Genomic DNA, 13,916 nt, shown 5'->3' on the forward strand with positions numbered 1-13,916 from the left:
ATCGCTGAATCAACCAAATGTTTCCTCTAGACCTGACTGTAAAATACGGTGGACAAGACAGTTTAAAAGATTTCTTCTAATCGTAATGTTTCTAGATCTCAATACCTGCCTTAAATGATGCACTCCTAATTCTCAGAGAATGAGCATGTGTCTGTCTAGGAGAGAGAGAGGGGAATGGTAGAGAATTAGGATTGGGAAATAGTGGTGGAAGTCCTGAGATGTTTCACTGGTGGACAAGAAAGATACTGGTCTGCTAGAGAACTTACATATCTGCCCCATTAAAATTAAAATGACTAGACATAAAGGAGCCCAACAGATTATGTTTATATAGTAACTGCTGGAGATGCAGCTGAAGATGTTTCATCAGTTTATATGTCAGAAGACCTAATTAGTTGATCTAACACCAGATAGCTATAGCGACCCAAGCCTAAAAGATGTTTATGGATGGGGAATCTAAACTATAGGAAAGCAAAAACAACCACAGTAGTTAGGATCAGGTTCACTCTAAAATGGAAAAATAACAATTTAAAACACAATTCTGAAAGTAAATTAAAAAAAACCCATTATGTTTATAGTCATTGCTAGAGATGCAACTGAAAATGACTTGCTCAGTAATATGTCAGAAGAACTAAGAGACACAGATATAAAACAAAGTCCTAACAACATTCTTTTGTGTGTGTGTGTGACAAAATATGTAAGATATTATTGTAAGAAGTTGCCATGGACTGAATTGTGTCACCCCAATTCAGTCAGCCCTAACCCCCACTGATTTTCATGTTAACATGGCGTAAATTCAGAAAGTGACATAAGATATACTTACAATCAGTCCAAAAATTGTTATTTTAAACTTATACATGAAAGTAGAAACAAAGGTTTAAACCCATAAGGATCCTAGCAGCTAAATACATATGAAAAAAAATTAAACAGGCAAGGATTTTAGGCACACCTCAATATATACCTATTGATGGACAAATTGTCACTCCATTATTTAGAAAGTTGTTTTGTTGAGGTATAAAGATAGGAATATTTATCTTCAGGAAAAAAATTCCTATCAAATGTTCTTTAAAAACAAAAACACATTAAAGTGATGGATATTTTCAGGTAAAAATAAGTAGAGTTACCTCATTTTTATTTTATATATTTTACTAATGAGATGTTGTAACTGGAGTTGCCATTGCTCCTTATTGTTAACATTGACATTTGGTCATAAAATTGATCTAAGGTCATTTCTTTCCTATCTTAAATGTATGTTAGGGGCTTATTTTTCAATCCACGTCCCCCAGCCCTGCCCCTAAAAAGAAAGTTCAGCTAGAGCTATGAACCCCCTGGATTCTGGATGACTACTTAGTTCCCAATTTAGAACTCTTGGAGATTTGGGTCTAGTATAGGTGATGGAGTGAATTCAGGCAACTGTATTTTAATGGAAGATCATCAAGCACAACCAGGGCTGAAAACCACAGCTAGGTCATCATGTTTAGAGAGTAAGACCAGCAGAGGGCTGAAAAGAGTAACATAAAAACTCCAATTTGATTCCAATCAGCGGAGAAAAATGATCTAATTCTAATATATTGTCACTTAAAAACGCATGACCAGCCCTGGCTGGTGTGGCTCAGTGGATTGAGCACCAGCCTGTGAACCAAAAGGTTGCTGGCTAGATTCCCAGTCAGGGTACATGCCTGGGTTGTGGGCCAGGTCCCCACTTGAAGGTATGTGAGAGGCAACCACACATTAATGTGTCTCTCCTTCTCTTTCTCTCTCCCTTCCCCTCTCCCTACAAGTAAATAAATCTTAAAAAAAAAAAAAAAAAAGCATGACTAATGCAATATGAAGGGAGTTAACCACTGGGAAAAATCATAGAATTCTTAGGCTATACCTAAGTAAATTGTTGTTTACTTTACAAGTAAAAAGAAATGGCTCATGAAAAATGCAAAACTACTTTAGGTCTAAAATAAATGTATTTTTTGCCCTGGCTGGTGTGGCTCAATGGATGGAGCACCAGACTGCGAACAGGAAGGTCACTGGTTCAATTCCTCATCAGGGCACATGCCTGGGTTGCATGCGGGCCAGGTCCCCAGTTGGGGGCGTGCAAGAGGCAGCCAATCAATGATGTTTCTCTTGCACATTGATGTTTCTCTTCCTCTCTTTCTCCCTCCTTTCCCCTCTCTCTAAAAATAAATAAATGAAATCTTTAAAACAATAAAATAAATGTACTTTTCTTCCTAGACTGAGGCATAAACAGGAAAAATAAATTAGAAAGTTATCAGAGGAGAAAGGACCATTTGCCTAGAGAGAAACTTACGTTTGGCAATTTAACTACTTATCTCTTCTGGTAGGAGAAACAAAATTGACTTAATCATCTCCAATATCAGCTGCCATTTATATGTGGTGAAATGCCTCCAAGTCTTGGTATTCTTGCAGGTCACTGCTTCTAGTATAGGACAGTCACAGGTAGGTTAATTTTGGCTCAGAGGGGTGAAGCGGGACATAATTACGCATAGTTCTATAGGAACAAAATATATCCTATTTAAGGAAGTTTTTCTTACCTTCAACCTAAAAATAACAAATGAAGGACTACAGTGTTCTTTTAAGAATAATCTCAAAACTCTGGAGGGGGTGTAGGGATCAAGCAAAAAAGAAAAAAGACTCATGAACACAGGCAACAGTGTGGTGATTGCAGAGGGGAGGAGGGTAAGTGGAAATGGAAGAGGGTATAAAGGGATAAATGGTAATGGAAAAATACAGTAAAAATAAACCATAAAAAAAAAGAATAATCTTAAAAATTAACTATTTTTCTTTGGCTGTAGTAAAAGGTATTTCCAAAATTAAAATTTTCACTCTCCCTATAATTTAACAAAATTTACCAATGTGTTGGCCAGCAAAGGGCATTAATTAAAGTATCTATTGTTAGTATCAGAAGGTATGCCAAGCATTTTGTTTTCTCTAACTCATTTATTTTTTAAAATATTATATTTATTAATTTTTCTTACTGTTAAAGTGGCATGTTCTTTTTTAAAGATTTTACTTATTTTTAGACAGAGGAAGAGAGGGAAACATCAATGTGTGGTTGCCTCTCATGTGCCCCCTATTGAGGACCTGGCCCCCAACCCAGGCATGTGCCCTGACTGGGAATTGAATGGGCGACCCTTTGGCTTGCAGGCCAGTGCTCAATCTGCTGAGCCACACCAGCCAGGGCTAATTCATTATTTTTTAATAGACCACTAATTGGAAATATTTTCTTTAAAAAACACATTTGTATATTTTGCATATAATTTGGATAATCTTATCAACAAAATTATTATATAAATGAATTCACATAGGAAACATTTAAGAACTTGTAATATTATTAAGTCAATAGAAGATCCTGATAAAAAGACATGTTAAAATTTCAGAAAAACCCAAACATTATAAATGTGGAAAAAGAAAGCTCAGACATAGGTAAGCTGATAAATTCAAATACAGGCAACATTTTAAATACAAAGGTGTGAATTTTAAATTCTTCTTTTACATTAATAAACTTTCAAGAAGTTGTGATATAATAAAGAATACACCTAAGTCTTTGTCTCTAGTTCCTGGCAAAGCTTCAAAAACCTTTGGAATTGCTAATTGTCTTTTTATTCTAATAAGGTGACCCAGGGTGGATTTCTAGGTAGCTTCAGGATTCGACTGGTCACCAGAAAGGCCAACCTTGTGATTAGAGGGTTGGGATTTTTGGCCAGCCTGACCTTCAGCAGGGGAGTGAGTTTGGAGATTGAATTCAACCATGTGGCCAATGATTTAATTAAACATGTCATTATCAATCATGTCAATAAAAACTCTGGCTTCTAGGTTGGTAAACACACTGATGTTCTGGGAGGAAGATATGCTGACTCCGTGGAAAGAGGGCATGGAAGCTCTGCATCCAGAACCCTCCCAGACTTTGCCCTACATGTCTCTTCATCTGACTGTTTCTGAGTTCTTTTCTTTTAAAATAAAACTATAATCCTAAGTATAGCACTTTCCTGAGTTCTTTGAATAGTTTCAGCAAATTACAGAACCTCAAGGGCTCATGGTACCCTCCCGAATTTGTAGCCAGTGTGGCCGGCATCTGACTGAAGTAAGGGCAATCCTGTTGAAGACTGAACCCATGACGCTCCCGAGTCTGATGCTAACTGTGGGTAGCTAGTGTGTTAGTGTGAGAATTAAATTACAGTTGAGGCTGAAACATAGTAAGAGACGAAATTCTCTTTCCTTGTAAGATGCTAAATTCAGGGATTCCCCACCCCACCACATAGGACATCTTATTTTCTATGACTAATTACTCAAAATTTCTACATAATACTTAACTAATCTCCATAAATGTTTCTATTTCCCAGAGGTAGGACATGAGCCTGAGCCTAGAACTGATGGTTCTAGTCACTTAAGTAAAATGATATAAATTATAAATTCATATTCTGCTGAAGCAATGTTTGAGATTCAAGTTTACCTTGGACTTGTGCTCTCCAAAAAGTAGCCACTGGGGAAAGGGTGGAAAGGGTTTGGGCATGGATGGAAGTGGTAGGTGTAGTTATAAAAGGACAACTAAGGGATCCTTATGGTACTGGGAACTGTTGATGATCTTGACCTTGATGGTGGAAGCCTGAATCTACAAAGCTAATAAAACTATTATGCACCACACACATGCAAGCGCGTGTGTGCACACGCACACCTCACGGCCTCACTGGTGTGTTAATACAAACTCATTGTCTAGTTTTACAGTAAGTGTTACAAGCAACTGCATAGACACCTGTACATGGAATTTTTTAAAACAATGTCCCAGAGTGTAAGTACAGCTGGCATAAAAAATACTATTTATACAATAATATTTCATTGTTATACAACACAGAAATATGCATCTGAGGAGGAGCTTTCCCCAAATTACAAAGAGCTGACTTGTAAACATCCTATTCATACACTGGTACACTAGAATAAATCCATGTTATATTTTCTGGGCTGAGCACCATCAGTTTCTTAAAATGTTTATCACCTGTCTGCTGTAATGTCTGAATGTGAAAGGTGCTAAAACCACTTACTCTTATCTTGCTTTAAGTGCATTGCAGTAAGGATCATTCTTATTTAGAATGAAGATCAAATAAGAAAACAGATATAAGTGCTCTTTGTCAAGCATTAAAATGTAACAATGAAAATGTTACCAAACTGGGTCTAAAAGTGCTACTGTACTCCCAAATAGAGCATACCATGTACTGCCTTGTGACTTTTCGGCAGAATAACTCTAAGATTTTGAATTAATCCTAAACATGTAGGTGGTTAATCCTACACAGCCATTTAAAAGTTCAGTTATAGATGGCAAATGTCTTCAAGGTTAGTTGTGATTGTGGAACCCAATGCCTTGCCAGGTTTCAGCACATTCTTCAATTGCAAAATACTAGTTTTATAAACAAATTTAAACTGCTATTCTCTTTGTTTTCTGACAGAGGAAGATAACGTAAGTACTGCTTCAGAAGAACTTGGCGGCCCCAAAGTATCACAAAAGACCATTGGGTTAGGTACAGGATCTAAATTGTTTAATTTTAAATGTCAGTTTGATATTTAAAGTCTTATATATACACGCATTTAAGTACTTACGGAGAAGCTCTCTATTAATGTATACTGCCTCATTATACCTGAGCTGGTAGAGTATATGGTAGGGGAGAAAAGAAAATGTCTATTCTTACTTCTTAGTAGAAGAAATTAGTAAACATTGAGACTCTCCGTATTTGTAAGTATCCAGTGAAGACTCCCTATTGATGAAATGCAGCTAAATAATCCTCACTAATATTGGGGATTAGTCTGCCTTATAATTTTAAAAATATATGAATGCAAATGTATGAAAAAAATCTTGACCCTCATATTGAAATTTTTGTACTTCTCAGTGCTTTATGCCAATCTAGGATTTTTTAAATTATTTTTTATAATTATATTTTATAGTTATTACGCTTTTCTAGACTTTTCCCCCTTTGACTCCCCCCACCTCCCTGCTCTCCCTACCGTTGTCCATGTCCATGGGTCATATGTATAAGATCTTTGGCTACTCCATTTCCTATACTTTACTTTAGATCCCTGTGGCAATTCTGTAACTACCTATTTATGCTTCATTTATGTAAAATTTTTTTAAATATTTTTATTTATTTTTAAAGGGAGGGAAAAATAGAGAGAGAGAAACATCAGTGTGTGAGAGATACATCATTGGTTGCCTCTCACATGCCCCCAACTGGGGAACGGGCCTACAACCCAGGCATGGGTCCTGACTAGGAATTGAACTGACAACCTTTCGGTTTTCAGGCCAACACTCAATCAACTGAGCCATACCAGCCAGGGCCCTATTTATACTTCTTAATCCCCTTACCTCTTCACGTATTCTCCCACACCCCCTTCCATCTGGCAACCATCTGGTAACTTTTCTCTTTCTGGTAACTAACATCTGGTAACTAACTACTTTTCTCTTTAACATTTGGCATTTTAATTATGATGTGTCTTGGAGTGGGCCACCTTGCATGAATCCATCTTGTTAGGGACTCTCTGTGCTTCCTGGACTTGCATGTCTTATTTCCTTCACCAAATTAGGGATGTTCCTTTCATTATTTTTTCAGGTAGATTTCCAATTTCTCTTCTCCATCTGACACCATTATGATACGAATGTCAGACCTCTTGAAGTTGTCCCAGAGGCTGCTTATACTATCCTCATTTTTTTGGGACACTTTCTTCTTGTTGTTCTGGTTGGTTGTTTTTTGTTTCCTTATGTTCCAAATCATTGATTTGATTCTTGGTTTTATCCACTCTACTGTTGTTTCCCTGTAAATTGTTCTTTATTTCAATTAGTGTGTCCTTCATTTCTAAGTGGATCTTTTTTATGCTGCTGAGGTCCTCGCTGAGTTCCTTGAGCATCCTTATAACAAGTGTTTTGAACTCTGTGTCTGATAGATTACTTATCTCCATTTTGTTTAGGTCTTTTTCTGGAGTTTTGATCCATTATTTCATTTGGGCCATGTTTCTTTTTCTCCTTATTTTTTCATCCTCCCTGTGTTTCCTTCTGTGTATTAGGTAGAGCTGCTTTGACTCTTTGTCTTAGTAGTGTGGCCTAATGTAGTGGGTATCCTGTAGGGTCCAGTGGCACAGCCTCCCCTATCACCCAAGCTGAGTACACCCTCCTCTTGTAGTAGAGCCTTGGTTGCTGTAGGCAGGAAGATAAGTCCCCATACTTCTGGCTGCAAAACCTAGTGGGGATTGAGTGGGTCAGTGGAAGAAACTGCTGGAGCCCCAAGCAGTTCCTCTTGAAAAACCACATACTCACCTACTCAGACTCACTCCCTCTGAGCTCCAGCACTGGATAACAGCTTGAAAGGCACAAGTGATATACAGGGAGAAACTGAAGTGTCTGGCATCAAGGTGAACAGAGGCCATTGTCCCTTTGCTAAACCCTCCCCCACAGAGGTGGTAGGCTGGTGCCATGTCTGAGACTCCATCAACCTAGCTAACACTGTTTGACCCACATGACAGATTCCCAGAGACTCAGCTCCACACAACTTATGGGCCTACCCAAGCTGCTTTTCTGTATGAAAGGCTGGTCTTGGCTCATGCTACACAACTTCCTAAATCCTATAAAAAAATCAATAGCTGGCCTCAGTGAGCCCCAGGCCTGGCACTAGCCAACAGCAGATTAGAATCACAGCTAGGCTTTGCCTGGGAATCTCCAAGCCCAGCCCAAGTAGCAGGCATCTCAGATTACTTTATAGCCCAGGCAGGGTTACCCCAGGGAAAACAAACATAAGGAGGACGGAGGAGGGACAGGAGGAGAGACAACTAACTTTGGCCTGCACCACCTCAGAAATCCCCAGGGCCAGGGTACCCAGTGAACAGCTACAGACCAGTCACCCTGCCTCTGTACCGCTGACCCTCCATGGAGGGTGGAGGCTGTTGGTCAGTGGTCACAGTCAGTCCTTGCAGCTGACTGGCCTGGGTAATCCCTCCCATTGATCTACTAACAGCAACCAAGGCTCAACTACATGAGGAAGGTGTACTCAGTCCACACAAAGGGTGCACTGTGAGTACCCCGCTTGGGTGATAGTAGATGCTGTGCTACTGGACCCTACAGGACACCTACTACAGTAGGCCATACTACCAAGACAGGGAGTCATCGCAGCTCTATCTAATACATAGAAACAAATACACGGAGGCTGCCAAAACCAGGAGACAAAGAAACATGGCCCAAATGAAAGGACATATCAAAACTCCAGAAAAAGACCTAAAGAAAATGGAGATAAACAATCTATCAGATGCAGAGTTCAAAACAATGGTTGTAAGGATGCTCAAGGAACTTAGTAGGACCTCAACAACATAAGAAAGATCCACTCAGAAACAAAGGACACACTAATTGACATAAAGAATAATTTACAGGGAAACAACAGCAGAGTGGATGAAACCGCAATCAAATCAACGATTTGGAACATAAAGAAGCAAAAAACCAACAATCAGAACAAAAAATCCAAAAAACATGAGGACAGTATAAGCAGCCTCTAGGAAAAACTTCAAGCATTTCAACATTTGCATCATAGGGGTGCCATAAGGGGAAGAGAAAGAACAAGAAATTGGGAATTTATTTCAAAAAATAATGAAAGAAAACTTTCCCTAATTTGGTGAAGGAAACAGACATGCAAGACCAGGAAGCAGAGTCCCAAACAAGATGGATACAAAGAGGCCCACTCCAAGACACACCATAATAAAATGCCAATGCTTAAAGATAAAGAGAGAATCTGAAAAGCAGCGGGAGAAAAGAAGTTAGTTATCTACAGGGGAGTTCTTGTAAGACTGTCAGCTGATTTCTCTAAAGAAACTTTGCAGGCCAGAAGGGATTGGCAAGAAATTTTCAAAGTCATGAAAAGCAGGGACCTGCAGCAGCCAAGATTGCTCTACCCAGCAGAGCTATCATTTAGAATTGAGGAGCAGATAAAGAGCTTCCCACACAAGAAAAGACTAACGGAGTTCATCATCACCAAACCATTATTATATGAAATGTTAAAGGGACTTATTTAAGAGAAAGAAGATCAAAATTATCAACAATAACATGGCAACAAATACATACCTATCAACAACTGATTCTAAAAAACTAAGGAAACAAGAAGAACAGAGACAGAATCATTGATACAGAGAATGTTTTTGATGGTTTGCCAGACAGGAGGTGTGGTGTGAGGGAATGGGTGAAGAGGTAAGGGGATTAAGAAGTACAAACTGGGTCCCAGCTGGTGTAGCTCAGTGGATTGAGCACAGGCCTGTGAGCCAAAGGGTCCCTGGCTCCACTGCCAGTAGGGGCACATGCCTGGGTTGCAGGCCAGGCCCCCAGTAGGGAGCATGTGAGAGGCAACCACACATTGATGTTTCTTTCCCTCTCTTTCTCCATCCCTTCCCCTTTGTCTAAAAACAAATAAATAAAATCCAAAAAAGAAAAAAAAAAGTACAAATTGGTAGTTACAGAATAGCCATGGGGATGTAAAGTACAATGTAGGAAATGGAGTAGTCAAAGAACTTATAAGCATGAAGCATGGACATGAACAATGATGGGGAGAATTGCCTGAGGGAGTGGGATGTGCAGGGTAGAGGGTAAAGGGGATAAATCAGCACAACTATAATAGCATAATCAATAAAATATAATTAAAAAAATAAAATAAGTCACTTTTCCAACCTAGGGGATATAAAACACTATAGAAATGTGACATTTGGTCATTATTACTGAAAGATTAAAATCAAAATAAAGTTATCCCCAACCTTAATTTGGTGAATCAAAGCAAGTTCTCTGAGTACTTACTGTGTTCTCCAACAAACTAAATGAGAAAACCAGATACTAATTCCATTTAGATTTATCTGAATGTATCTTTCTCACAACGGCCTTTCTATGATAATGTTATACACTCTGTTTGCAGAGCCAGTTTCTATATGTCTTAAGAAAACTGCTCCAGAGATCATAGCAAATCAGTTTCCTCAAAGCATAACAGAACCAAGATTCCACAGAGTATTTCTGTAGATAGGAAAACCCCTCCATGACCCAGCTTCATTAGGTAAATCTCATAATTTTTAGGAGATGTATGAAAATATTTATCAATTGTAGGGTTCATTTCCTAATCCAGGAAAGCAATAATTTACTGAAGGGCATTTTCATCTCCTAACTAACCAAAGAAAGACCAAGTAGTTTATTGATGGAATAAATCTTATGAAGTTTTGGTAATTCCTTTCATGGAATCTTCAAATATGTCCAGATCATTCTAGTCTCCATAAAATATGACTGTGGTTTAAAGATTAAGACTTTTGTTCTTTGAGAGGGGGGTGTGGTTTGTCTAGAACTTTGCCTGATGTTTTCAAGTCCAAAAAAAGCATTTGTTGATTATATGAAATCTGGCACAAAACGGCACACACACACAACTTACACAGCTGAGGAGGACAATTTAATTTCCAATGTTAAACTAATATTGTCCCCCCAAAAAGTAAAGCTAAGGTATAAATCTGCAAATAGCAGAACTACTAAAAAGATGTATTTCTGGATGAACCTATCTGGATTTAAGTATCCAGAAGATGACTGTCTAGCAACTGATAATCCATCTGTTTTTATATGAAATACATAATAGTGTAACTTTCATGTATTCTCTTATCTGTGAGACTAATATTTTAGGTCAAATTATGCCTCAGACAAAAACAGAACCATATATAACACAAAAGCAGTAGAAATATCACCTTCTAGACTCCATGTTTTAGGAAGATAATGTATGAGAGAAATTCCTTCATCAATAAAGGGGGGAAAAAACAAATTTTGTTGCTGTTGTTTTAAAACTAACCATTGAGTGTAGAGGGGATGAGAAAGTAGGCAACGTTAGATTTATCAATGTACGGTGTTAACTAACCACTACATATTAAGCCATGACAACCTATATAGGCTTGTAGTTTTGACATTCCTTGACTCAATTAGTTCTTAATCTTTAACCCCCTACCTACCACCTTAGACTAACAGATATTTTCTTACAGACCTAAGGGAACAATTTCATTGTTCTTCCAATCAGAGTCAGTTCCCATAAAGGGTGAGGACTTTGCTAATTTAAAATTTTGACTTAGATAGAATTATGGGTGAGAACTAGCCCTCTCAGGGCACTCTTAATTATTCTATGCCTACACAAGGAAAATCTTATATAATCATACAATCACATATGTATTGTCCTTGTATTATCTCATCTCATAATTCTTTCATATAAAAGCTTATGTAGAGCCCTGGCTGGTGTGGCTCAGTGACTGAGTGCTGGACTGCGAACCAGAGTCACCAATTCAATTCCCACTTGGGGCACATGCCTGGGTCGCAGGGCAGGTCGCCAGTGGGGACAAGCCAGTGGGGCCTCACATTGATGTTTCTCTCCCTCCCTTCCCTTCTGTCTAAAAATACAAAAAAAATAAATCTTAAAAAAAAAGACACATGTAAAAAAGTGCACGTAACTAGGCATCAAGCTTTAATCATTAAAAAAACAATCAGCCCCCTTGTCTTCAGACAGGATCAAAAAAACCCGAACTTATTTTTTAAAAATTGTGTATTTATTCTTACATATTTAAACGCAAGTCAACTTCAAAGTACTCTCCATTTGGTGCAATATACCTATCAGGATGTTTTTTCCACTACCCAAAACAGTTTTTGAACTCTTCAATTTTGATATCTTTTAGTGTTTCTGCTGTTGTTTGTTTCCTTTCCACACCAGCAAAACATTTCCCTTTGAGGGCTTTTTCATTCCGGGAAACAAAAAAGTGCCGCTTGGGATGAGTGAGATGAGATCCTGTGAGTAGGGAGGGTGGAGCATAGAGGTCATGCCGTTTATGGTCAAAAACTGCTGAACATTCAGCATAGAGCAGGCAGGTGAGCTCATAAATCACCCATCATGAAATGGGCAAGTGCATTGAAAGAGTCTTCCAAAAAAAATTCGATGAAGCCAAATGCAGCCTCTCAACAACACCAGCTGCTACACTGATACAGATAGGTTCCTGGAACACTCACTCACCTGGGAGGAAGCCTGTATTACAAGCAGCTTGCCCACCATAATTCCGATTTTTGGGGGAGTCACCCCTCATATTTAATGAAGAGATAATGGGAATGACCTTTGAGTTATTTTAGCTAAAAAGTAAATATTTTTTTAAAAGTTCAAAGTCAGTTCATATTTTGCACAGACCACCAGGCAACTCTATAGATCCCCACATTCTACACACCTCTTCCATGACAGAATACCCAAAATAACTACTAAGAATGTTATAAACTAATGTTGCAATGGAACCATGTAGATTTTGCATTATATATATAGTCCTCTCCATAAATGTATTTTAAAACAAGATCTTTATTACAGTCAACCCAGTTAGCCAATATCAGTCATTCAAGTTAAAAATAACCCCTTTTGATTCATCAGGGATTCTAAGTGACTCTTAGGAAAACACAGAATGCAAGATGTGAAACTCATAAAGTATGTGGGACCCTGAAAGAGGAAAAAGACGACTTTTAAGCTTGTTGAAATAAAACCACCATAATCATTTGAAATGCCTTCATACATGTTGCATCCCTATTGCTGATAAGTGTTATTGCCAGGTTCCTTAATTGTTCTGGAAGTTGTTGCTGTAGTACTGCCTTATTGAAACTTTGGAATAATTTCAGTGATAAAGTCGAACCTACGTTTATAGTTCTTAACCCGTCAGAACTGTTTATATCAACTTCCAGTTAGGTCTAGATACTATGTAAGAAAAAGATCATGGAGGCAAAATTACTTAACTTAAAAGGATCTACCAATTTTTCAGAACCAATGTTTATCTTGCCACACAGGAACCACTCCATTCCTCCTCCTTTTAAAGAAGGCAGTTACTTTTGGCATCTTCTTTTACCACTAACCTTTTCAGTATCTAGAACGTAAACCAATAAATTTTGCAGATGCACTATTCCCTGTAATCGGTTTTTTTTCCCCAGTTAATTTACATGACATCTAAAAGGAATCGGAACCGGTCCTTTTGAACACCGGTAAGTCCTATTTCCTCGGATTTGAACTAAGGATTACTAAGTTCCTATACCTATGACTATGTTCGTATCGAAAGGCTTCGCAAACAGGCTCTGCGCCAACACTAAACAGCCACCGACACAAGCCTATTACAAGTGCTGATCCAGGCGCGGAGAAACTAAAAAGGGCCTGCACTCGAAGTGCACAAACAGGAGGGGCGGGGGGAGAGTCCCTAAAGAGCACTTAAGGGGTGGGTGGAAAGGCAGGCAGGTATTGGTTTAGGTTAGAGAGGTCTGGCCCCCGGGGCCATCAGGCGCACGCGAGATCGCTCACTCGGGCCGCAGAAAGCAGCCTGGGCTGATGGATAAGAACGGACCACGCCGCCCCCACCCCTCACCGGGTTGCTCACCGGTGCTGTAGCCCCACGAGTCCCAGAGCGATCACATGCGGCACATCTAGCTGCGTGGGCCACTCTCCTGAGCTGATGCACCCGAACACGCCACATTCCTCTCGGATCCCTAACTCCTCCAGCTCCATGTTGCCGGAGGAAGCACGTGGAGGGAACTCCCGCCGCCGGGGTCTAAGCGCCAACCAGATGCCCGCGAGGCCTGTACGCCTCAGAAGCTTCGTTCCGAGGAGCTCAACCCTCGCTACTGCGGCGGCGCGTGCTTTGCCCAACTAAGCAGGCGTGACTAGCTTGCCAATGAGCTAGGGCCGAGACACCCGGAGACACTCCGGGGCCGAGGGGCGGGGTCACGGACACTGAGGGGTGGAGCTAGTCTTCCACTGGAGCCCTGCAGGGACACAATTTCTCAGTACCGTTAAAATTTCTAATAACGTAGAAATCACCGTTATTTTTCAGCACCTAAGACTGGAGTGATGAGACTGGGTTAACGTCATCTCTTT

General features: G+C 39.4%; 1 protein-coding gene across 1 annotated transcript in view; it reads right to left on the bottom strand.

The window, feature by feature from the left end:
- The window catches only part of PPAT (phosphoribosyl pyrophosphate amidotransferase), a 34,544-nt gene extending 20,823 nt beyond the window's left edge, over window positions 1-13,721 (bottom strand). The window contains exon 1 of the mRNA XM_024579855.4: window positions 13,420-13,721. Coding sequence (XP_024435623.1) covers window positions 13,420-13,547 — 128 coding nt within the window. The 5' untranslated portion in view covers window positions 13,548-13,721. The remainder of the gene's footprint in view (window positions 1-13,419) is intronic.
- Between the last annotated feature and the right edge of the window lie 195 nt (window positions 13,722-13,916).

The sequence above is a fragment of the Desmodus rotundus genome, chromosome 4 (assembly GCF_022682495.2).
Source record: "Desmodus rotundus isolate HL8 chromosome 4, HLdesRot8A.1, whole genome shotgun sequence".
Classification (NCBI taxonomy): domain Eukaryota; kingdom Metazoa; phylum Chordata; class Mammalia; order Chiroptera; family Phyllostomidae; genus Desmodus; species Desmodus rotundus.